General features: G+C 46.0%; 2 protein-coding genes across 4 annotated transcripts in view; one reads left to right on the top strand and one right to left on the bottom strand.

The window, feature by feature from the left end:
• Window positions 1-1,444, bottom strand: part of GPR137C (G protein-coupled receptor 137C) — a 53,009-nt gene extending 51,565 nt beyond the window's left edge. Inside the window, exon 1 of one of the 2 annotated variants that reach the window (XM_077466806.1) lies at window positions 1,021-1,444. In XM_077466806.1, coding sequence (XP_077322932.1) covers window positions 1,021-1,341 — 321 coding nt within the window. In that variant the 5' untranslated portion in view covers window positions 1,342-1,444. The remainder of the gene's footprint in view (window positions 1-1,020) is intronic. The other variant, XM_077466805.1, reaches the window with a different exon arrangement.
• Window positions 1,445-1,757: 313 nt separating this feature from the next.
• The window catches only part of TXNDC16 (thioredoxin domain containing 16), a 186,532-nt gene continuing 163,614 nt past the window's right edge, over window positions 1,758-24,675 (top strand). Inside the window, exons 1-2 of one of the 2 annotated variants that reach the window (XM_077466803.1) lie at window positions 1,758-1,918; window positions 8,127-8,208. The gene's annotated coding sequence lies outside the window, so the exon portion shown is untranslated. Of the gene's footprint in view, window positions 1,919-8,126; window positions 8,292-24,675 lie in introns of both variants that reach the window. The other variant, XM_077466804.1, reaches the window with a different exon arrangement.

The following is a 24,675-nucleotide window of genomic DNA, read 5'->3' as shown; positions in this document are numbered from 1 at the left end:
ATTCCCTACGGGTTCTGCAACAACGTCTGACAAAGACCTTGTTGGCTGCTAGACCTTGTGAGAAAAGGACTGTCCAACCTGAGTGATCATCAAGCTGTGAATGGCTATTCTCTGGATGCGGTCAAAGTAGCGGTCTTTAACTTTTTTTCATACTTTGACAAGGATATAGAGATATAGAGATATTTTACCAACCCCTAGATGCACTGCATCATAATATATATTTATTATTTATCATAATACATAGCAGTGCATCTAAGGGTTGGTAGATGATATAATTTTTTACCAACCTTTAGATGCACTGATATAGATATCTATCTCTATCAGTTCATCTAAAGGTTGGTAAAAAAAGTGTATATACACACACACACACACACACACTTTTTTACCAACCTTTAGATGCACTGCTATGCATCATAATATATAATGATGCATAGCAGTGCATCTAAGGGTTGGTAATATATATCTCTAAAAATTATATTATCTACCAACCCTTAGATGCACTGCTATGGGGGACCCAATGTTGGATCATAATAAAAGGTGGGCAAGTAGATGATGTGGGGGGGGGGGGTGTAGATGTAAACCTTCTACAGCCCAGGTGGTGAATTGTCCCCATATGACTGTCCTGTAACTTGTGTTGCCCCTCCTATACATTGTAAAGCGCTGCATAAACTGTTGGCGCTATAAAAATTGTGAATAATAATAATAATAATAATAATAATAATAATAATAGAAAAAAAAAAATGTAGGACTTTGAGACTTGCAGAATTGCACACCTAATCATTAGTAGAAGGGGCACCCCCATCCTTCCACACTCAGCCAAGTGTTTGAATTGCACTCTTTTTTCTATGACATATCACGCCACCTACTGACAAGAAGCAGAACTTTTTTTTTTTTTTTTTACTAGCCGCGCCCCCGGTGGTGATGAGAGGAACTGCAGCCATTTGTTTGTCGCCCCCCACGTTCCGATGGGGAGGTAGCCCGCCCCCCGCAGGCGGGAGGAGGAAGTGCAGGGGAACTCACCTGGGAGAAGTAGAGGTGGAGCAGGCAGAGGGTGAAGAACTGCAGGCAGACGGGGGCGTAGTAGAGCAGCCAGTGCGGGAATGGGTAGAGCTGATTGTCCTGGGCACAGTTGGTCAGGTAGAAGGAGAAGAGGACGGTCCTGCAGCCAGCCCAGAGCAGGCACAGGAAGAGGAGGGCGCTCTGATAACTGAACCTCTTCTGCCTGTAGCGCAGCAGCAGCCACAGATGCCCGTAGACGTAGAGGAAAAGCAGCAGGCAGAGCCCCGTGACGGTGGCGGTGAGCCCCAGCACCACGGTCCAGGGGATGTCCGCGCCTGTCATGGTGTCATGTCCCCCCGTGCCCCCCGCACTCGCCTCCTCTGCAGTTCAAAACAACTCCGCTGGAAGACATCAGCTGAGCCCCCCAGACCATTTGAGGCACTCCGCAGCCAGCCCATTGGCCGGCCCCCGCCCCGCCCAGCTCCCTCATTGGGCGCTCCCCCCGTCGCTCCGTCCGGCAGGGCCCCGCCCACCCCGGCGCGTGCGAAGCACCGCGGGGCCATTGGACGACGGCGGCCCCGCCCAGCGGCAAGGGACAGCGCGACTGGCCCCCTCAGACGCCCGTCACTTCTTTGTCTCGGCTCGTTCGCCGCCCCCTTCCCGGGCGCCTATTGGACAGCGGCGGAGGGGGCGGGGAGGTCCGACTTACGGAGCGCCCCTTTTAACTCCGAGGAGGGAGGGCGCGCCGCCGTTGGCTGAAGGCGCTGGGAGGAAGGCTGTGACTGGATAAGCCAGCCGCCCGTCACCCCTTTCTTCTGGGAGCTGATTGGACGTTTGCGGTGACGGAGGGGCGGGGCTGCTGTCATTGTTGGTAGTCAGTGGTACCCCGGCTGGGGGAGGAGGAGGGATGCTGAGTGAGGTAGGTACAGTACAGCTTCACCGGGCCGACTCTCTGCCCCTGTGTTTTGGGAAGCTCGCTGAAGGCTATTTACTAAGCATAGCCAATCTGGCTTCATGTCATTGTGAAGGGTTGGCACCTCTGCCTGTGAGAGATTTCTCCTCACTTCCTCTTTTATTTCCGGGTGTCACCAGGACAGGAAGTGAGCGAAAATCCCTCCAATAAGGACACAGGCAGCTATAAAAGCTCTCTCATTAGTAATGGGGGAGGGTTAGAGCCTCCATCAGGTTTTTATTGCCCTGTCACACCTTCCCCGCTCCCAGTCCAGACATTTCTCTCTCACCCTCAAATCTGCTTTCGTTTAACTGTTTCAGTCCCAGAAGATTTGGCTGCTTAACCACTTGCTTACTGAGCACTTAAACCCCCCTCAGTCCCAGACCAATTTTCAGCTTTCAGCGCTGATACACTTTGAATGACAATTGCGCGGGCATACAACACTGTACCCAAATGAAATTTTTATCATTTTTTTCCCACAAATAGAGCTTTCTTTTGGTGGTATTTAGTTACAGCTCGGAGTTTTATTTTTTGCTAAACAAACAAAAAAAGATGCAAAAAAAAAAAAAAAAAAAAATCATGTTTTAATAGTTTGTTATAAAATTTTGCAAACGGGTCATTTTTCTCCTTCATTGAAGTGCGCTGATTAGGCGGCACTGATGGGCTGCATTGGTGGGCACTGATGGGCTGCATTGGTGGGCACTGATGGGCTGCATTGGTGGGCACTGATGGGCTGCATTGGTGGGCACTGATGGGCTGCATTGGTGGGCACTGATGGGCTGCATTGGTGGGCACTGATGGGCTGCATTGGTGGGCACTGATGGGCTGCATTGGTGGGCACTGATGGGCTGCATTGGTGGGCACTGATGGGCTGCATTGGTGGGCACTGATGGGCTGCATTGGTGGGCACTGATAGGCTGCACTGGTGGGCACTGATAGGCATAGTTAAGGCGGCACTAATAGGCACAGATAAGGCGGCACCGATGGGCACAGATAAGGCGGCACTGATGGGCAAAGATGGGCACAGATAAGATGGCACGGATGGGTGGCACGGATGGGCACTGATAGGTACCACAGATAGATGGGACTGATGGGCACTGATAGGTGGCACTGATAGGTGGCTCTGATAGGTGGCACTGATGGGCGGCACTGCTGGGCACTGATGGGCGGCACTGCTGGGCACTGATGGGCGGCACTGGGGTGCAGCACCTTTGAGGCAGATTTTGGGTGGCACTGTGGGTGGCACTGCTGGGTGGCACTGTGGGCACTGCTGGGTGGCACTGTGGGCACTGCTGGGTGGCACTGTGGGCACTATGGGCACTGCTGGGTGGCACTGACAGGGGGGCACTTACTTTATTTCAGGATGGCACTGCGGGTGGCAGGTGGGCACTGGCAGGGGGCAGGTGTCCGCTTGAATTGCTGGCCGTGATCGGGACTGATGTCCCGAACACGGCCGCCGGCGATCGGCTTTTTTTTTTTTCTCCTCGCGCTGTCAGCGCGAGGAGGAATACTAGCCGATTACCGGCTCCGTTTTATCACATGATCAGCTGTCATTGGCTGACAGCTGATCACGTGATAAGGGGTCGGGATCGACCCCTTACACGGATCGGTGATCAGGCGAGTCTCACGGACTCGCCGATCACAGAGCGCGCCGCGCGCGCCCCTCAGGGGGCGCGCAGGCCGCTCGTAACCGGGACGACGTCAATAGACGTAGTCCCGGCAATCTAGGTCCGCGCTAATGCCGTCATTCGGCAATAGTGCGGATCCCAAGTGGTTAATGACCGGGCCATTTGGGGACATGGTACAGGAGGTGGTCAGAGACTGCAGACATGATGATAAAAGAGATGAGCGCAGCCAGTGTTGCCCCCCGGTAGCGCAGCCAGTGTTGCCCCCCGGTAGCGCAGCCAGCGTTGGGAAGAGAGCCGCCTCTGCTGCCCGGTAAATTAGAATTCCGAGAACATCACAGCTTTAATTTCTAATAGCTGTGTGTTCCCCGTCGCACGCCGTCACATACAGCCCCTCCCCCTTGTCCGGGCACTTTGATAGACAGATCACCCGTCCAATCCTGGGATGGGTGATCGGTCTATCAAAGTTCCCCTATGCAGCTCTAACCAAAGTAGAATAATCACCGCGAGTGTCTTAGCAACGTCCTAGCAACAAGGCAGGTTGGGATGATGCCATCTATGGGTGTTTCTTTAGCCAGGCAATATTTAAAGTGGAAGTAAACCCCCCTATCGTTTTCAGCCAAGGAAGCTGCCATTTTGGCCTCTGTTTAATCTTCAACTGCCATGGTGCTGCACATGTGATCCGTTATGGCCCCAGCCATTGGATGCTTTGACAGTTCGGGTGTGAGCACAGCCAATGTGACAAATGGCATATCCAGCATGCCGGGAATGTAACTGTTTTTTGAAACTGTCAAATCGATGGGTTTACTTCCGCTTTAACTTTAGTCAGCGCTGCACAGAATGGTTTTTATCTACAGTTGCCCCTTGCCTGCATAGGTTGTTTTTGGTAACCCTTCAAAGTAGAACTCTAGGATTTTTTTTTTATTTTTTTTTTATTTTATTTTTTTTTTTTTACATTTTAGTTTACCCCACCCGCTCCTGTCATTCTACACTTACCCTCTCCATGTTTCAGTATGATTTCCTCCTCGGTCCAGGACCAACAGTCCTTTTCAGGGCAGAAGGTTACTCAGTCATTCTGCTTATTTCTAGTGAGCCCAGCCTGTCTTTTACAAACCCCCTTCTTCTTCAGTGGAACTAAACCCATCGATTTAATCGTTTTAAAAAAAAAAGTTACATTTCAGGCATGCTGGGAATGCTAACTGTCACATTTGCTTGTGATCTCAATCAAACTATTAAAGAGGAAGTAAACCCTGATGAGTTTACTTCCTCTTTCATTCCCTGCAAAGGTAAAGCATAATGGACTGCTATGCATCGCATCGCATCGCATTGCATAGTAGTCCATTATGTGTCACTTACCTGACACAGGAGCCAGCGATGTCACCGCTGTCCCCTGTAGTCCGCCGCATCCATCTTCTTGGTGGGTCTTGCTGCTCCGTCGCTGTCATTTGGCGAAGCCGGGATGACGTCACTCCCGCGCATGCGAACGGGAGCCGCCACGCGTGGCATATCGCCGTTGACGGGTGCCGCGCTCAGTGCACCTGCGCGCTGCTGTCTACGGTGCATGCGCTGTAGACAGCGGGGCCTGTCTTTTGGCAAATATCTCCTAAACCGTGTAAGTTTAGGAGATATTTCTTGGACCTACAGGTAAGCTTACCTGTAGGTCAAAGTGTGTTGTAAGGGGTTTACAACCACTTTAAGCTATCAAATAGCCGGTGTCATAACTGATCACATGTGCAGCACTATGGCAGTTATAGATCAAACTTCCTTGGCTGAAAAGGATAGTAGGGTTTAGTTCCACTTTAACCGCTTCAATACCGGGCACTTTCACCCCCTTCCTGCCCAGACCAATTTTCAGCTTTCAGCGCTGTTGCACTTTGAATGACAACTGTGCTTTCTTTTGGTGGTATTTAACCACTTAAGGACTGCCTCACGCCGATATACGTCAGCAGAATGGCACGGCTGGGCACAGGCACGTACAGGTAAGTTGCCCTTTAAGAGCCCAGCTGTGGGTCGCGTGTGCACCGCCGCCCACGGCGCACTCGCGACGCGGTCCTGAGCACTGTGGCCGCGGGATCCGCGGACCCGATCGCCGGCCGTATTCCGCGATCGGGTCACAGAGCTTAAGAACGGGGAGAGGTAAGTGTAAACCACGTGCTTCCTACTGAGCCTGTCACTGATCGTCTGTTCTCTGTCATAGGGAAAGACGATCAGTGATGTCACATGCCAAGCCACGCCCCCTACAGTAAAAAAACACACACACTTAACCCCTACATTGCCCCCTAGTGGTTAACCCCTTCACTGCCAGTGACACTTTTACAGTAATCGGTGCATTTTTAATCGGACTGATCGCTGTATTAATGCCAATGGTCCCAAAAATGTGTCAAAATTGTCCGATGTGTCTGCCATAATGTCGCAGTCACAATAAAAATCGCTGATCGTCGGCTTTACTAGTAAAAAAAAAATATTAATAAAAATGCCATAAAACTATCCCCTATTTTGTAGACTCTATAACTTTTGCGCAAACCAATCAATACACGCTTATTGTGATTTATTTTATTTTTATTTTTTTACCAAAAATATGTAGAATACGTATCAGCCTAAACTAAGGAAATTTTTTTTATTTTTTGGGGATATTTATTATAGCAAAAAGTAAAAAAATATTGAATTTTTTTCAAAATTGTCGCTCTATTTTTGTTTATAGCGCAAAAAATTAAAAACCGCAGAGGTGATCAAATACCACCAAAAGAAAGCTCTATTTGTGGGAAAAAAAGGACGCCGATTTTGTTTGGTAGCCACGTCGCACGACCGCACAATTGTCAGTTAAAGCGACGCAGTGCCGAATCACAAAAAAGGGGCTTGATCCTTTAGCTGGAAAATGGTCCGGGGCTTAAGTGGTTAATCACCACTGTTTTTTTTTATTTTTTGCTAAACAAATTAAAAAAATGCCAATGTTTAAAAAAAAAAGTTTTTACTTTGTTTCTCTTATGAATGTTTTCTCCTTCACTGATATATATATATATATATATATATATATATATATATATATATATATATATATTTTTTTTTTTTTTTTATTTGTTTAACAAAATATAAAAAATAAACCAGAGGTGAGAAAATATCACCAAAAGAAAGTTCTATTTGTGGGGAAATAATGCTAAAAATGTACAGTAATGTATGACCGCGCATTTTTCATAGAAGAGCAACAGCACTAAAAGCTGAAAATTGGTCTGGGCAGGAGGGGGGTTTAGTTTCCCAGTAAGCAAGTGGTTAAAGGTTTAATAAGTTGGCTTGGAAAGTGGGAGGGGTGGAACCAAGGTAGATTTAAATTGCTTGTAACGGTAAAATGTTTTTTTTTATTTTTTTTTTACCTTAAAGTGGTTGTAAAGGCTCAAGGTTTTTTATTTTTTATATTCATGCATTGAGGTAAGAAACCCAGCCTCCCTGATACTTACCTGAGGCCCATCACAATCCAGCGCTGTGCACGAGAGCAGCAGCTCTCCCCTGTCTCTTCCTCCTCATTGGTTGAGACAGCAGCAGGGAGCCATTAAGTATAACATGTTTGTTTTTTTTTCTTTTTGTTTTTTTAATAAAACAAAACTGAATCTTTAATATTACTTTAATGCATTATCTGCATTATGGTATAAGAAAAACCTTCCTATGTCTATTCCTGTGAGCAGAGAGCGGGTGGCAGGGGTAATCTGCACTGTGTGTATCAATAGACACACACACAGAGTGCAGCTTGGGCCAAACCCACATGAGTGCCCCCCATAGGATGCAGCTTGCTATTGGGGCACTCAGAGGAGAGGAGGAGCACCAGTGGGGGACCCCCAGAAGAGGAGGATTGGGGCAGCTTCATGCAAAACCATTTCACAGAGCAAGGAAGTATAACATGTTGTTTAAAAAAAAAAATGAAACCTTTAGACCCCTTTCACACTGAGGGCGTTTTGCAGGCTCTATAGCATTAGAAATAGCGCCTGCAATCCGCCCTAAAAAAGCTGCACCATTGTTTGTAGTGTGAAAGCCCCGAGGGCTTTCACACTACAGCGGTGCGCTGGCAGGACGTCAGGGAAATGTCCTGCCAGCAGCTTCTTTGGAGTGGTGTGTTTACCGCTCCTCCATCGTTGCTCCCCATTGAAATCAATGGGGCAGCGCTGTAATACCGCCGGCAAAACGCTGCTATTGTAGCGTATTGCCGGCAGTTTTAGCCCTTTCTCGGGCCGCTAGCGGGGGGTAAAAGCTCCCCGCTAGCGGCTGAAATGCGCCGCAAATCTGACGGTAAAACGCCGCTAAAAATAGCGGCGTTTTACCGCCCACGCTATGTGCGGTGTGGTGTGAAAGGGGTCTTGCAATCGCTTTCAGCTGCTTACAAGTTCTGTTCTTTGACACGTACCTGTCATTGAAAATAACCTCTCTAATTATTTTTTGTAGGGTTCTATAGGGTTGTGGTAGGTTTACTTTGTTTACGTTTTCCTCCACATGTTTGGTTACAGTTTGCTTCATTATATGTGTTTTTTTTTTTTTTTTTCTTATTTTTTTTTTTTTTATTCCAGGCGTTTTAATGGCTTTTTGTGACGTGGTTGTTCTGGGAAGTCAGAAGTACGTGGTCTAGCCCTTTGGATGTCGCACATATTGGTAAGGTTCACAGACAATGACATGTTTGCTGAGGTTAAAGTACAGATTGAAGAATAGGAAATGTCATTGAAACTAGATATCAGGTAATGTCTGAAAAGTTTTTGCTTAGATTATACTCTGTGTCTGACCCTTGTTCAGCTCTTGCCTGCTTCCTGGTTTTCCTCCACCCTGTCTACTTAACTACTTAAAGGGGTTGTAAAGGTAAATGTTTTTTCACCTTAATGCATTCTATGCATTAAGGTGAAAAAACATCTCACACTGCCGGCGCCCCCAGTCCCCCCGTTTTACTTACCTGACCCCTCGAAAATCCCGCGCTCGCCCCCGCCGTCCTCTTCGCCGCTCAGCCTGGCCGCTGATTGGCTGGAGTGGATGGATTGAAAGCAGCGCAGCCATTGGCTCGCGCTGCTGTCAATCACATCCAATGACGCAGCGCGCCGGGGGGCGGGGCCTTGTGATACAGCAAGCGGCTATAGCCGCCGGCTGTATCACGGGAGCGCGCCCGCAGTGCTTCTCACCAATGCGAGGGAGCTCGCATTAACGTGAGAAGCACCTGCGGGAGGAAGCTGAGACAGCCGCCGAGGGACCCCAGAAGAGCAGGTTCGGGGCCACTCTGTGCAAAACGAGCTGCACAGTGGAGGTAAGTATGACATGTTTGTTATTTTAAAAAAATAAAAAATTTTACTTTACAACCCCTTTAAGGACGGCCTCCTGTACATATACGTCGGTACTTTGAAGAGGGATATCTTGTTAACGGCAGCAGCTGCTGCCACAACAGAGATATCCCTCGTTACAGGAGGCGGTCCTGTGTACGATAACGGTCTCCACGGCGGGTTCGCCGCAAGATCACCGTTATCGGCGGCGGGAGAGGTGCCACCCCCCCTTCCCACTGCTCTCCCGCGCCCTCCGCCGCTTACCGGAGCCGTCGGTAGCGGCGGATGGCGAACGGCTCCTTTCATCTGCTGGGTATGGAGACGAGCGAGGCTAAGATGGCCCCCCACTTGTCTCTCATAGGAGGGCGGAAGTGACGTTAAAATGTCACTTCTGCCCATACCTCTAAGCCCTTGTACACACGGTCGGAGATTCCGACGGAATGTGTCCGATCGGACCGTTTTGTCGGATAATCTGACTGTGTGTGGTCTCCATCGGACTGTGTCCGTCCGAATATACGATGGACCAAGTTTTCCAACTTGTCTATACAATTTTCCGACAACATGATCCGATCGGACATACTCCGATCATGTGTAGCCTACTCCGATGGACAAAGTGCCACGCATGCTCAGATCAAATACCTAGACCAAAGCTATTGGCTACTAGCCTGAACGTAGTCCCGTCGTAACGAAATAACGTCATCACGTTATGTACAATCGGATTTTCCGACAACTTTGTCCGTCCGTGTGTATGCAACAATTTCGGACAAAATCCAACGGATTTGGTTGTCAGAATGTCCGACCGTGTGTACAAGGGCTTAAAGGTACTTTTTTTTGTTTTTTTCAATGTCATTTTTTCAAATGACATTATTTAATTTTTTTTTTTTGCATTTTAGTCCAAATATGAGATCTGAGGACCTTTTGATCTCATATTTAAGAGGACCTGACATGCTTTTTTTCTATTACAATTCCTTGTAATAGGAATAAAAGTGATCCATTTATTTTTTAATTTTTTTTAAGTGTAAAAATAAATAAAATCAAGTAAAATAAATAAGAAAAAATGTTTTTTTTTTTTTTAAATGCCTTGTCCCGACGTGCTCACGCACAGAAGCAAGCGCATACGTGAGTAGCGCCCGCATATGAAAACAGCGGTCAAACCACACATGTGAGTTATCGCCATTATCGGTAGAGTGAGAGCAATAATTCTAGCCCTAGACCTTCTCTGTAAGCCCTTGTACACACGGTCGGACATTCCGACGGAAATTGTCCGATTGGACCATGTTGTCGGATAATCCGACCATGTGGGGGCTCCATCGGGCTGTTTCCGTCGGAATATCCGACCGACAAAGTTTTAGAGCTGGGCTATAAAATTTTCCGACAACATGATCCTATGGACAGACTCTCCCACCTCAGCTGTAGTTCTCTGCAGTTCATCCAGAGTGATCATGGGCCTCTTGGCTGTATCTCTGATCAGTCTTCTCCTTGTCTGAGCTGAAAGTTTAGAGGGACGGCCAGGTCTTGGTAGATTTGCAGTGGTCTGATACTCCTTCCATTTCAAAATGATCGCTTGCACAGTGCTCCTTGGGATGTTTATAGCTTGGGAAATCTTTTTGTATCCAAATCCGGCTTTAAACTTCTCCACAACAGTATTACGGACCTGCCTGGTGTGTTCCTTGGTCTTCATGATGCTCTCTGCGCTTTCAACAGAACCCTGAGACTATCACAGAGCAGGTGCATTTATACAGAGACTTGATTACACACAGGTGGATTCTATTTATCACCATCAGTCATTTAGGACAACATTGGATCATTCAGAGATCCTCGCTGAACTTCTGGAGTGAGTTTGCTGCACTGAAAGTAAAGGGGCCGAATCATTTTGCACGCACCACTTTTCAGTTTATTTGCTAAAAAAGTTTAAATTATCCAATAGATTTCGTTCCACTTCACAATTGTGTCCCACTTGTTGGTGATTTTTCACAAAAAATTAAAATTTTATATCTTTATGTTTGAAGCCTGAAATGTGGCAAAAGGTTGAAAAGTTCAAGGGGGCCGAATACTTTCGCAAGGCACTGTATGACATACTGCAGGGAATACCGTGGGGGATACTGCTTGGCACACTAACGTACTGACTTCCTCCTTATCCAGGGGCAGCTATTCTCAGTCCTCTAGTGACACACTGTCCCCCCCCCCCCCCCCCCCGCGTCCATCCCAGATAATGTCACATACAGTGCATCTGGAAAGTATTCACAGCGCTTCACTTTTTCCACATTTTGTTATTTTACAGCCTTATTCCAAAATAGATTAAATTCATTATTTTTCTCAAAATTCTACAAACAATACCCCATAATAACAATGTGAAAGAAGTTTGTTTGAAATCTTTGCAAATTTATTATAAATAAAAAAATATATATATATAAAATCCTATGTATATAAGTATTCACAGCCTTTGCCATGACACTCAAAATTGAGCTCAGGTGCATCCTGTTTCCACTGATCATCCTTGAGGTTTTTTTCGACAACTTGATTGATAAATTCAGTTGATTGGACATGATTTGGAAAGGCACACACCTGTCTATAGAAGGTCCCACAGTTAACAGTGCATGTCAGAGCACAAACCAAGCCATGACGTCCAAGGAATTGTCTGTAGACCCCTGAGACAGGATTGTATCGAGGCACAGATCTGGGGGGAGCTACAGAAAAATTTCTGCAGAATTAAAGGGCCCAATGAGCACAGTGGCCTCTGTCATCCATAAATAGATGAAGTTTGGAACCACCAGGACTCCTAGAGTGTGCCGCCCCACCAAACTGAGGGGAGCCTTAGTCGGGGAGGTGACCATGAACCCGATGGTCACTCTGACAGAGCTCCAGGGTTTCTCTGTGGAGAGAGGAGAACCATCTCTGCAGCACTCCACCAATCAGGCCCGTATGGTAGAGTGGCCAGACAGAAGCCACTCCTCAGTAAAAGGCATAGGACAGGCCGCCTTGTGTTTGCCAAAGGGCACCTGAAGGACTCTCAGACCATGAGAAACAAAATTCTCTGGTCTGATGAAACAAAGATTGAACTCTCTGTCTGAATGGCAAACATCATATTTGGGGGAAACTAGGCACCGCTCATCACCTGGCCAATACCATCCCTATAGTGAAGCATGGTGGTGGCAGCATCATACTGTGGGGATGTTTTTCAGCGGCAGGAACTTGGAGACTAGTCAGGATCGAGGGAAATATGAGTGTAGCAATGTACAGAGACATCATTGATGAAAACATACTCCAGAGGGCTCTGGACCTCAGACCGGGGCAAAGATTCATCTTTCAAAAGGACAACAACCAAAGGAGTGGCTATGTGACACCTCTGTGGCTGTCCTTGAGTGGCCCAACCAGAGCCCAGACTTTAATCCGATCGAACATCTCTGGAGAGATCTGAAAATGTCTGTGCACCGATGGTCCCCAACCAACCAACCTGATGGTGCTTGAAAGGTCTTGTAAAGAAGAATGGGAGAAGCTGCTCAAAAATAGGAGAACCAAGCTTGTAGCATCGTACTCAAAAAAGGCTTTAGGCTGTAATTGGTGCCAAAGGTCCATCAACAAAGTATTGAGCAAAGGCTGTGAACACTTATGTACATGGGGATTTTTTTTTTCGTTTTTTATTTTTAAATGTGCAAAGATTTCAAACAAACGTCTTTCATGTAGTCGTTATGCGGTATTGTTATGTGATTGGACACGGCTGATCACGTGGTAAAGAGCCTCAGACTGACACACCGCACCACCGATTCCCGCGATGTGCGCCTCCTGTCATTCTGCTATAGGCCGTGCGGGAAGGGGTTAAAGTTACAGGGGCACACTCAACACCCAGCAATATAGCACAATGGCTGCAAATGTGTCAGTGCGTTGCCTGACCAAAAAACACGACCGTGTACTCACTTATGTTGTCAGCGGTTTAGACATTAATGGCTGTGTGTTGAGTTATTTTGAGGGGACGGCAAATTTACACTGTTATACAAGCTGTACACTCACTACTTTACATTGTAGACAAGTGGCATGTCTTCAGTGTTGTCACATGAAAAGATATACAAAAATGTGAGGGGTGTACTTACTTTGAGATGCTGTGTATAAACAAAGAAAGGGAGTGAGTATTTTCCCAGAGCCCATTACATTATAGTTGCTGTAGTGTCCATGGTAGAAAAATTTGCCACCAAGTGGGCCCAGAAAAAACAAGCACAGAGTGGGTAAATGTCTACCCCCCATCAGTCGTGCATGGAAATTACCCTCAATGTGACGCGGCACACTTATGAGGGAGTGCATCATCACCCAATCGGTAACAGCCGGTCAGGCGATTGGCACCAGCTAAGCTCCCTCATGGAGGAAACGCCGATGGTAAACCACCTGTCAGCATGTAGGCGCCACAGCTGTGACGCCACGTCTGGCACAGGAAGCATGGCGCTGATGCTATGTGGCTAAACCCGTCCTTGCCCCAAATGGCAAGGGCAGCTGGGGTGCATCGCAGGTCTGGACGGTGGACAAAGGATGGGCAACCGGGAAGTCAACACCACGTGGCTCTGGGTTATGGGATACATGTAAGTAAGCACTAAAGATCATAACTGGAATAATACACCTCACTAATCGCTCCGTGACTGCTGCCCCTCTCTGCCAATCCCTTCACCGACTTCCCCCTACCCCACCGCGTAAAATTCAAAATGCTAACCATAACATACAAACCCATCCACAACATCGCCCCCATCTACATCACCAACCTCATCTGCAGATATCGCCCAAGTCCCCCTCCGCTCCTCCCAGGACCTCCTGCTTTCTAGCTCCCTTTTTGCCTCCTCCCATGCTCCCCTTCAAGACTTCTCCAGAGCCTCTCCCATCCTTGGAACTCCCTGCCCCAGTCTGTCTGCTCAGCCCCTACCCTGTCCACCTTTAGGAGTTCCCTGAAAACTCATTTATTCAGGGAAGCCTATCCCACACCCACCTAACTGTCCCCGAGCCGCCCCATCAAATCATTCTCTGCAGCTATTACCTTTTGTACCACCACCCCCTCCCTTTAGAATGTAAGCTCTACGAGCCGGGCCCTCCTGTACCTTTTGTATTGTACTGTAATTGTGTTGTCCCCACTATACATTGTAAAGAGCTGTGTAAACTATTGGCGCTATATAAATCGTGAATAATAATAACTGGAGTCCAGCTTTAAAGGACATGTCATTTAAAGTGAAGATCTACTGTAAGTAGAAAATGCCAGTGGCAAAGATAGTGTGTGCTATACCAAGATAGGAGGATGGCTCTTTCATAGCCACATAGCTCAGCATGAAAATTGCATTAGCAAGTAAACATGCTGAAACAAAGACACACTGGACCTCCTTGTTTTACTCCAGGAAATAAAAAGTGCTGTTTTAAAAAAAGGCATTCTTTTAGTATAAAGCCGCCATTCTGTGTTGTCATGGATTGACTTAATGTATGCAATGCAATAAGAATTCTGACGATTTTTCAAGTCCACTTAGAGGTCTTCATTACAATCCAATTCAAGATATTGGAGGTTATTAACGAAAAGGCAAATCCACTTGAAATGGCAGTGGAAGTGCAGTCGCTGTACATCTAAGGGGTAGAGCTGAAATGAGGGGAAGCTCTGCTGATTTTATCATCCAATTATGTGCAAGCTAAAATGGCGTTTATTTTCCTTGCATGTCCCCCTCGGATCCACAGCGACTGCACTTGCAAGTGCACTTTCAGTGCAATTTTTCATATGCACTTTGCACTTGTAGTGCAAAATGAATTTGCCTTTGGTAAATAACCCCCATTGTTTATTAAAAAGGATTTTCTCTTTATACCTATTCCTGTTGGAAATATTAAAAACGGAACTCCAGGCTGATAGCTAGGGGTACCCTGTAGTTATCGGCGTATAAGACGCACTTTTTTCCCCCTAAAATCGGGGGGAAATCAGGGGTGCGTGTTATACGCACATCCCCCGCTGCTTCTATCCCCCTTCTGCCACTATCTTCGGCCATTCTTGACGGCTTTCGGAAAGCCAAAAACAGCCAAGAAGTCCGAAAATAGCCGAGAACGGCCGAAAATAGCCGAGAACGGCCGATTGCGGCCGAAAATACCCGAAGGCTGCCAAGAACTACCGAGCGCCGCCGAGATACACAAGACATCCACTCTGTATCTTGGCGGCGCCATTTTTAAACGGCAAACACACTAACAAGGCTGCAAATGACTAATAAGGCTGCATTGATGGGCATTTTAACGTTTTTTTTGGTTTTTTTTCCTTAAACTTCCCTCCTAAAAGTTTTTTTTTTCTTTTAAATTCCCTCCTAAACTTGGGGTGCGTGTTATACTCCGATAAATACGGTACATTTAAAAAACAATTTCACTATTGACGTGATAATGAAATAAAATAAAAATAAAAATCATATTCATTACATACCTTTTTTCCAGACCCAGGGAGGTTGATTTACTAAAGGCAAAAATACTGCGCATTTCAAGTGCATTTGCTCTAAATGTAAGGGGAATTTCTGAAATGAGGGGAAGCTCTGCTGGTTTCTATCATCCAACCATGTTTGAGTATTCTTTGCAAAGTGAAGCTTTATTTCATTTACTAAGCTCTGTAAGTGAGTGCACTTTGCTTTTAGTAAATCGATATTGGGTCTTTTTTATGCTCATCTGTGCATTGCAGGCAGATTATGACTGGTAGGAGTGGGGGAAGTATTTGCTGGAACCCTTTTGCTGCCAGAGCTGTTTTTTATTTTTTTGTACGCATGTTCATTGCATCTTTTAGGCCTCAAAACAAACCGTTTTTAGACCCCTAAAACATGATATATTTTCTGAAAGCAGAGACCCTGGAAAAGAAAATGATGATAGTTCCAATTTTTTTATGTCACATAATATTGGAGTAACATTTAACCACTTCCCACCCGGCCAATGTATATAAACGGGCAGGTGGGCACTCTCTCCTTCTAAGTGGACGTTCAGGAATATCCCTCAAAAGGAGGGGGGGATCGCGTGCCCACGCAACGGCGCGATCCTGATGCGCTCGTGTCACCCGGACACGGCGCATCTCCGATCGACAGGAAGGCTCTGTGATTGGCCCTCCTGATCACATGACGGCCGTGTCCAATCACAGCCGTCATGTGATGTAAACACAGAGCCGCTTGCTAGGCAATTGGCTGTCCTCTCCTCACGCGGAAGTTGTCAGTGAGGAGAAGAGAGCAATCGCTGCAGCCGGCTGGTGATCAGTGAGTATGAGCTGTTTTTTTACAGCTTTTTACTCACTGATCACCAACCTAGTGTAAACACACAGGTCCCTAAAAAAAATGTCCCCCACATATGTCCCACTAAAATCACATGTCCCAATGATTATCTGCACACATAGGTCTGTGATCACCTGCGCACATCTGTACATGATCATTTTCGTACATATGTCCGTTATCACACATACCAATTATTATACAGGCATACCCCACTTTTAAGTACACAATGAGATTTATTTACTAAGACCCCTTTCACACCACACCGCCCATTGCGTCGGCGGTAAAACGCCGCTAAAAGCGGCGTTTTACCGCCGGATTTGCGGCGCATTCCGGCCGCTAGCGCTTTTACCCCCGCTAGCGGCCGAGAAAGGGTTAAAACCGCTGGCAATACGCCGCAATAGCGGCGTTTTGCCGGCGGTATTACAGCGCTGCCCCATTGATTTCAATGGGGAGCAGCGGTGGAGGAGCGGTAAACACACCGCTCCTTCACCGCTCCAAAAGAAGCTGCTGGCAGGACTTTTCCCTGACGTCCTGCCAGCGCACCGCTGTAGTGTGAAAGCCCTCGGGGCTTTCACACTACAGACAATGGTGCAGCTTCTTTAGGGCGGATTGCAGACGCTATTTCTAATGCTATAGTGCCTGCAAAACGCCATGGTGTGAAAGGGGTCTTAAGCTGGAAAGTGCCAAATCAGGCTCACTTCTGCACAGAAACCAATGAGCTTCCAGGTTTTATTACCAAAAGCTTAATTGAAAGCGCTGGGGTTAGAAGCTCATTGTGTTCTATGCAGAAGTGAGCCTGATTTTACACTTTCCAGCTTTAGTAAATAAACCCCATTGTGTACTTAAAAGTGGGGTATACCTGGACACCTAACAGAATTTTTTTTTTTTTTTACCAAAAACATGTAGCAGAATAAATTTTGGCTTAAATTTATGTCAAAATTCGATTTTATTGGATTTCTTTTAAAATGGAAAGAAGCAAAAAAACGGAGTCGTGAATAAATACCACCAAAAGAAAGCTCTATTTGTGCGAACAAATTGGATACAGTGTAGCATGACAGGCAATTGTCATTGAAAGAGCGAGAGCGCTGAAAGCTGAAAAAATGGTCTGGGAAGGAAGGGAGGCGAAAGTGCCCGGTATTGTAGTTGGATAATCAAATGCATATTTCCAGTAATAAATTCCTCTGAAGTTGATTTTAGAGCACACAAATGCAATATATTGTACTATATTATAGTAAAAGATGAGGTTGCGTTAAGTAAATAGATACCCAACGTGTCAAACTCTGTGAAACGGCAACAAACTTCAGTATATAATACTGTCCAAATGTCATTAGTTTAGAATTACTTTAAAATGATAGCCCGGTGATCACCTGGTGTGGTGATAAATAATGTGTGGAGCACAATCCTTCTTTTGTTCGTTGGCATTTACATGTGCGTGAGCCTTTTTATTTTTATTTTTTTGGGGTGGTGGGGGGGTAAAGTGCATTTTATTTTTTTCCTGAAAGAATGTTACCCCAACATTTCCTATTCCTGATATGTGCCTGCTGTGCCATGTACTTGTATGAAAATGTATCCTGTTTTCTTTGTATTGCTTCCTTTTGTGTGAAATCCCTGGTGTTCCTATCATTCCCTTCTGCTTTCTTATTAAAAACTGACCACACTAAGCATGAGGGTACAGCCATTCCAACGTGGTTAGTTTTCTGGCTGTGCTGGGAGAACTGTGCCTGTCTTGAAATAATCATATTTCTGCTGACACGCCCTCCGCCCCCTGCACAGCCTTTCACTGCTAAATCTGAGTTCCAACCAAAAATGGAACTTCCGCTTATCTGACTGACCCCCCCCCCCCCCTCCAGTGCCACATTTGGCACCTTTAGTGGGGAGGGGGAGCAGATGCCTATTTACAAGTACCCTTTACCCACTTCCGGGAGACCGGGCCACGGCAATTACATCAGCAGCTCCCTCCTCCTCCACCTCCCTCCCCTTCAGCCGGGCCAGTGAGAGAGCGCAGCGTGCTTTGCGCATGCGCAGTAGGGACCCGGTCGTGAAGCCGAAAGGCTACGCTGCCAGGTTCCCTTTCCCGCAATGGCGGCGGCAGCACCCGACCAGCCGATGGAAACGCCAGCTGCGGTGCCGACATCGCTTGACTCGATAGGTAAGTATCCTAATGTTAAAAGTCAGCAGCTGCAGTATGTGTAGCTGCTGACTTTTAATTTTTAAAGAATGGGCGGAACTCCGCTTTAATGTACTGCTCTTTCATCATCCCCTAGCGCTTCTTATGAAGCAGAGAACAGAGGTATTTATATAGTTTTTATTTTTATTTTTTTATTTATTTTTTATATCTATACACAAATGTTTTGTCGTTCATTTCTATTTTAAACGTTTTTATTTTATTTTTTATTTTTTTACAAGGTGCAGATTCGCATATACTCTAACTTTGATTAGTATAGCACATGTTTTGTGTTACAGGTTCTTTTTAGACCCCTTTCACACCGGGGCGTTTTTCATGCGCTTTAGCGTTAAAAAAAGCGCCTGAAAGAAGCCGCAACTGCAATCCCAATGTAAAAGCCCGAGTGCTTTCACACCGAGTCGCTGCGCTGGCAGGGCGTCAAAAAAAGTTCTGCAAGCAGCTTCTTTGCAGCGATTTTGGAGCGGTGAATACAACGCTCCTAAAGCGCCCCTTCCCATTGAAATCAATGGGAAGCACCTGTAAAATGCCTGAAAAACGCTATTGGCAGCAGCGTTTTGTGGACGCTTTTAACCCTTTATTTGGCCACTAGCAGGGGTTAAAAGCGCCCCAATAACGCTCGAAAAATGCTGGTAAAGCGCTGCTAGTTTAAGCGGCACTTTACGAGCGTTTTTCGGGCGCTGACATTGTGAAAGGGCTCTTAAAGCACTTGGGCTTTCACATTGGGACTGCAGATGAGGCTTCTTTCCAGCGCTTTACAGGCGCTTTTTTTTTAATGCTAAAGCGCCTGAAAAACGCCTGAAAAACGCCCCAGTGTGAAAGGGGTCTTATTGTTTCCCCTGCTTTCCACTGAAGCTAATGGCCACATATCGTGCTCCAATAGCTTTTCCTCTGGACACAGTGCCCGGGGAAAGTGACAGTTGAAACCGTAACTGACATAACACATGTCACTTCCAGGTTCTTTCTAGCTAGGGAAATCGGCGAACAAATTTGCTGGTCCCCCCCCCCCCCCCCCTCCATCCTCACCCTCTACCCAGCAACACCCACCATGCCAGTCCCAGGCTCGTGAGTGGTAAGAGGAGCTCTGGGAACTTGGCAAGAGGGACTCTCATGTTCCTGATCTTGGTGGAAGCGATCCATCGGCTGTATTTCATCTGCAAGCCAACAGTCGGCTTGTAATATTTACATACCTCCCAACCTTTTGAGATGGGAATGAGGGACACCTATCAGCAAAAGTATGCAGGCATAGGACACACCCCTTGCCACGCCCCCTTTAAAGGAGAATTGTACAAAAAAAAAATGGTTAAAGCCACAAGTGCTTTTTTTTACCATTACTATTCCTTTATATCGGCTTTTGCAATTTATAAATGCAGCAATTTAGAAATCTGATGAAAGGTTTAGCACTGGAAAACACTTTTTGATCGATAAAAAGTGCATTTTATATACATCTATAGAGATCAGACCAAAATGAGGGACAAATGAGGAGGAATGAGGGACAGAGGGACATTGCTCCATATCAGGGACAGTCCCTCGAAATCAGGGACAGTCCCTCCAAATCAGTGACAGTTGGGAGCTATAGATTTATATCAGAGATCTCAAACTGGTGGCCCTCCAGCTGTTGAAAAACTACAACTCCCATGAGGCTTTGCAAGGAAGACCGTTACAAGCCTGACTCCCTCAGGTAGAGGCATGATGGGACTTGTAGTTTCTGCAACAGCTGGAGGGCCACCAGTTTGAGACCCCTGATTTATATGGATTCTCGGCTGCTGTAGCAAAAGCCCCTGATTCTCCCGATGTAAGCCTTACATTGTCGGCAGTGAAAGCGTTAAAGTACAACTCCGCTAAAAGTCGTACTTTAAAATACACATTAATAATTTACAAAATATAAAAAAAAGGCAATTGTTTTTGATACTTTAGGGGAACTAAATATGATTCAGTTTGGGTTTACATCTGTCAGATAGGAAAGTACCATTATGATTTGGCAAAAGCTGAAAACATTTTAATAAAAAATAAAAATAAATGATGCCTGAGATTCAGTGCTTTTGAGTCTGACGGAGGCTGAGTGCTTCATTGGAGCGAAGATAGGAGACATGGGCCACTGGAGAGGTAAGTATAACGACTTGTTTTGCGGGGGACTTGCTGAAACTCTAAGCAGGTACTGTATAAAAGACACTAACTGCAGTTATGTATTTATTAGTACATCATTAATCGCTTCAGCCCCGGAAGAATTTACCCCCCTTCCTGACCAGACCACTTTTTGGGATTCGGCACTGCGTCATTTTAAAGAGGAAGTAAACCCTGATGGGTTTACTTCCTCTTAGATTCCCTGCAAAGGTAAAGCTTAATGGACTACTATGCATCGCATCGCATCACATCGCATAGTAGTCCATTATGTGTCACTTACCTGACACAAGAGCCAGCGAAGTCACCGCTGTCCCCTGTAGTTCCGAGCATCCATATTCTTGGTGGGTCTCCGTGGGTCTCGCTGCTGCGGCACTGTGATTCGCCAGAGCAGCGATGCGGCTTACCCAGTGCGCCTGTGCGCCGCTGTCTACGGCGCATGCACCGTAGACAGCGGTGGCTGTCTTCAGGTAAATATATCCTAAACCGTGTAGGTTTAGGAGATATTTCTTGGACCTACAGGTAAGCCTTAATCTAGGCTTACCTGTAGGTCAAAGTGGTTTGTAAGGGTTTACAACCACTTTAACTGACAATTGAGCGGTCGTGCGACGTACGACCTTTTCCCCCCACAAATAGAGCTTTCTTTTGGTGGTATTTGATCACCTCTGCAGTTTTTTTTTGTTTTGTTTTTTGCACTATAAACAAAAAAAGAGCGACAATTTTGAAAAAAAATAACGCACTATTTTTTACTTTTTGCTATAAGAAATATCTCTCAAAAATATATAAAAATAAATGTTTTCATCAGTTTAGGCCGATATGTATTCTTCTACATTTTTTTTGGTAAAAAAACATCGCAATAAGTGATTGGTTTGTGCAAAAGTTATAGCGTTTACAAAATAGGGGATAGTTTTATGGCATTTTTATTAATATATATTTTTTTAAATGGCTGCGATCTGCAATTTTTATTGTGACTGCCACATTACGGCGGACACATCGGACATTTTTGGGACCATTGCCATTTATACAGCAAACCGTGCTATACAAATGCTCTGATTCCTGTGTAACTGACACTGGCAGTGAAAGGGTTAACCACTAGGTGGCAGTGTAGGGGTTAAGTGTGTCCTAGGGGCATGTTGCCAACTGTCGGGGGCATGGCTGTGTTTTACAGATCACTGATCTCTGCTCCAATCACAGAGGCTCCGCCGCCTCTTAAAGGGCAATGCACCTGTACGTGCCCTTCTGCCGACGTATATCAGCGTGAGGCGATCGGGAAGCGGTTAAATGTGGTGTTTTTTTTTTGTTTGTTTGTTTTTTAAACACTAAGTATATGTATTTTAATGTAACCTGGTATCTGTTGACCTGTACAACAAGGCTGGAGTGTGAAAGGAAGAATCAGAGCCAATCCGTTCATGTACTGGCAAGAAGCATGCTGATAGGAGGAGAGTGAAAGAGAGATGAGCGCATCACTGTGCTGCTTCTCTATTCAATGTCCAGTCACAGGCTGAGGGCAGGTTCAGAATGACCTGGGTCCAGAGGAAGTGGATTGATATATACAACTAAAGACTAATATTATACTTAAAATTTCAACAAACTCATATTATAAAAAAACTCAATAAATGGTGTATTACATGCTGCTCAAAATCACTCGGTCACTATGAGATTTGTTTTCTGTATGCTGCAACAAAACCTGGTTGATCCTGCTGCTCTCTTCTGTTCATGTCCCCAGTTCAGGTAGGGATTTTGCAGAGCAGTGGTGGCAGCCCTGCACATGCTCAGTTTTCAGTGATTTTCTATGCAAGCATTTCCTCCCTATCACATCTGAGTAGCCCATGTGACTATAGAGTCACACATGTGGGCGTATACATAGTGGTAAATGACAGCCCACTCCATCCCTTCTCCTCTATGCCCACTAACCAGCTAAACACAATGGGGGTGGGATATTACATGTAGATTAATGGAGTCTTCACCTCCCTCTTATTCTAAGACACAGAGGGGAGGGGCGTGACATAGCCTGTGACTGGCAGAAATCCACCCATACCATGTTATTTCCACAAAATAATAAAGATTTGATTTCAAATATTTAGTTTGTAATAGCGAGTGTCCCTGTCTCTGGGAAAATGGGGTTAATAAGGAAACAGAGTTTGCAGGTCAGCTTTCTCTGGATTTTATGTTCGGATGGGGCTCTGAAGTTTGGAGATTCCTCAGTCTTGGGTGGGATGGGATCTCCAGCCCTGTGTCCAGGTCTTATGGATAGCCAGCAGGTTGTGTGCCCAGGTGCACACAGCCCATATAACGAGGGGATGGTGAGAGCAGAGAGTGGAGGATGGTGGGGTGTGTGCAGCTTGTTACTGCTGCTGTATCAAGACAGACCTGTCTCTGAAAAGCGGTCCGCCCTGTGTGAGACTACATCCCTGGTAAGGAGGGGGACTTCATGTCTGAAGGGACTGGGAAGGTCAGGATGGCTACAAGGGCCTGTGAGACCAGAGAAGGGTCTGGGAGGCTAAACAAAGAAGATACCAAGTAGATATCAACAGGTCAGACTTTTAAGGCATGGAAGACAATGGGAAAGTAGAAAAAAATATTTATTTTATTGAGAAATACAATATCATAACTGTGTTCAAAACATTGTAACAATCATATGAAATTATATAATTTGTACATTGAGCCCTTGTGAGTCGCGCCTACGCGTTTCACTCCAAAAGGCTTGGCTTCCTCAGGACACAGAAAAAAGTTCAAAGACTTAGCAAGAGAGAACAACACTAATTCTTACTATCAGAAATGAGATATATCAGAGTTAAAGTTAAAAAACAAAGCATATATACATAAACTTTGCATTGTATGTCACATTTAAAAAGCATGTGCTGAACTACCCAGAAAGCAGGGAGGCAAGCATAATCAAATGATGGAGAGAAAAAAAAAAGTGAAAATACCTTAAAATGAGCTGCACCTCAAGTACAAATGTCATAGCAACCAGGACAGATCCAAATATATGGAGCGGTCAACCACGCTGTGATACAGCAAGTGGCAAGAGTACAAACATAAAAGAAATATAAATAAAAAGACCAATAAAAACCGCCATCTAACTTCAGTATATTATACATACATAATAGCACAGATTGGTTGTATAGACAGAGTACCTACCAAACAGAAAATGATAGTTGCTTGTAGCGGGGGGCAGGAAAGAAGTCTCAGCCAGTAAATTGCTATCAATGGTTCTGGGAGGCTGGGAGAGCCGAGGCGACTAGCAAGTCCAAGGGGGACTGAAGGAAGTCTTGAAGTCTGGGGGACAGTAAGCAAACCCAGGGGTCTTGAGAATCCTGTTGAGGCCAGGAGTAGGCCGGTTCAGCAGGTAACTGCAAGGCAAAGTAAGTCTAGGAGCCAGGAGGCTTGGCATTTTCTGTTGTATGAATTTACTGGAGAAGAACCACTGTGTGGGAAATCCTGTGTATAAACATTTATTTTGTTCCTGTTAATATAAATGGGCTGCCATACCCTCAAACCTGATAACTGACTGCTGTGGACTCACTACGTGAAGACGCATCTACCACTGAGCTAAACACCCCAATATCACAACTTGTATGCCAATTTAAAACGGTTTATTGATATTAATTATTTTTACTCTGTATTCCAAAGGCTATTTTTTTTTTTTTTTGCTTTTCTTGAACATGTGACCCGTATTAAAGGACTAGAAGCTCCTCCTGCTTATGTTTCCTTGCAGACAGGCTTGGAAAGATCTGGATCATGTGATAACTGTATATTGCTTATGCCGCGTACACGCGATCGGACTATCCGGTGGACTTAGTTTGGCGAACAATCCGCTGGACTTTGCAGCGGAGGTCCACTAGACTTTCCAAACGAGCAGACTCCAGGTAGACAGGACTAGCGAAGGAAGTCAATGTTGCCACCTCCATGGCATGGGGGTCCCCCCATAGTTCATACCAGACCCTTATCTGAGCACGCAGCTCGGCCAGTCAGGAAAGGGGGTGGGGACGAGCGAGCGCACCCCCCCGAACCGTACCAGGCCATGTCCCCTCAACATGAGGGGGTGCTTTGTGGAAGGGGGGGGCCTGCGGCCCCTCAAACCCAAAGCACCTTGTCCCCATGTTGATGAGGATAAGGGCCTCTTCCCGACAACCCTGGCCGTTCGTTGTCAGGGTCTGCGGGCGGGGGGCTTATCAGAATTCAGGAGCCCCCTTTAATAAGGGGGCCCCCAGATCCCGGCCCCCACCCTGTGTGAATGAGTATGGGGTACATGGTACCCCTACCCATTTACCTC

This window comes from Lithobates pipiens, unplaced genomic scaffold (genome assembly GCF_037356315.1).
Source record: "Lithobates pipiens isolate NorthernLeopardFrog02 unplaced genomic scaffold, aLitPip1_a1.2 Scaffold_37, whole genome shotgun sequence".
In the NCBI taxonomy this organism is placed as follows: domain Eukaryota; kingdom Metazoa; phylum Chordata; class Amphibia; order Anura; family Ranidae; genus Lithobates; species Lithobates pipiens.
This window is presented reverse-complemented; position numbering and strand designations above follow the sequence as displayed.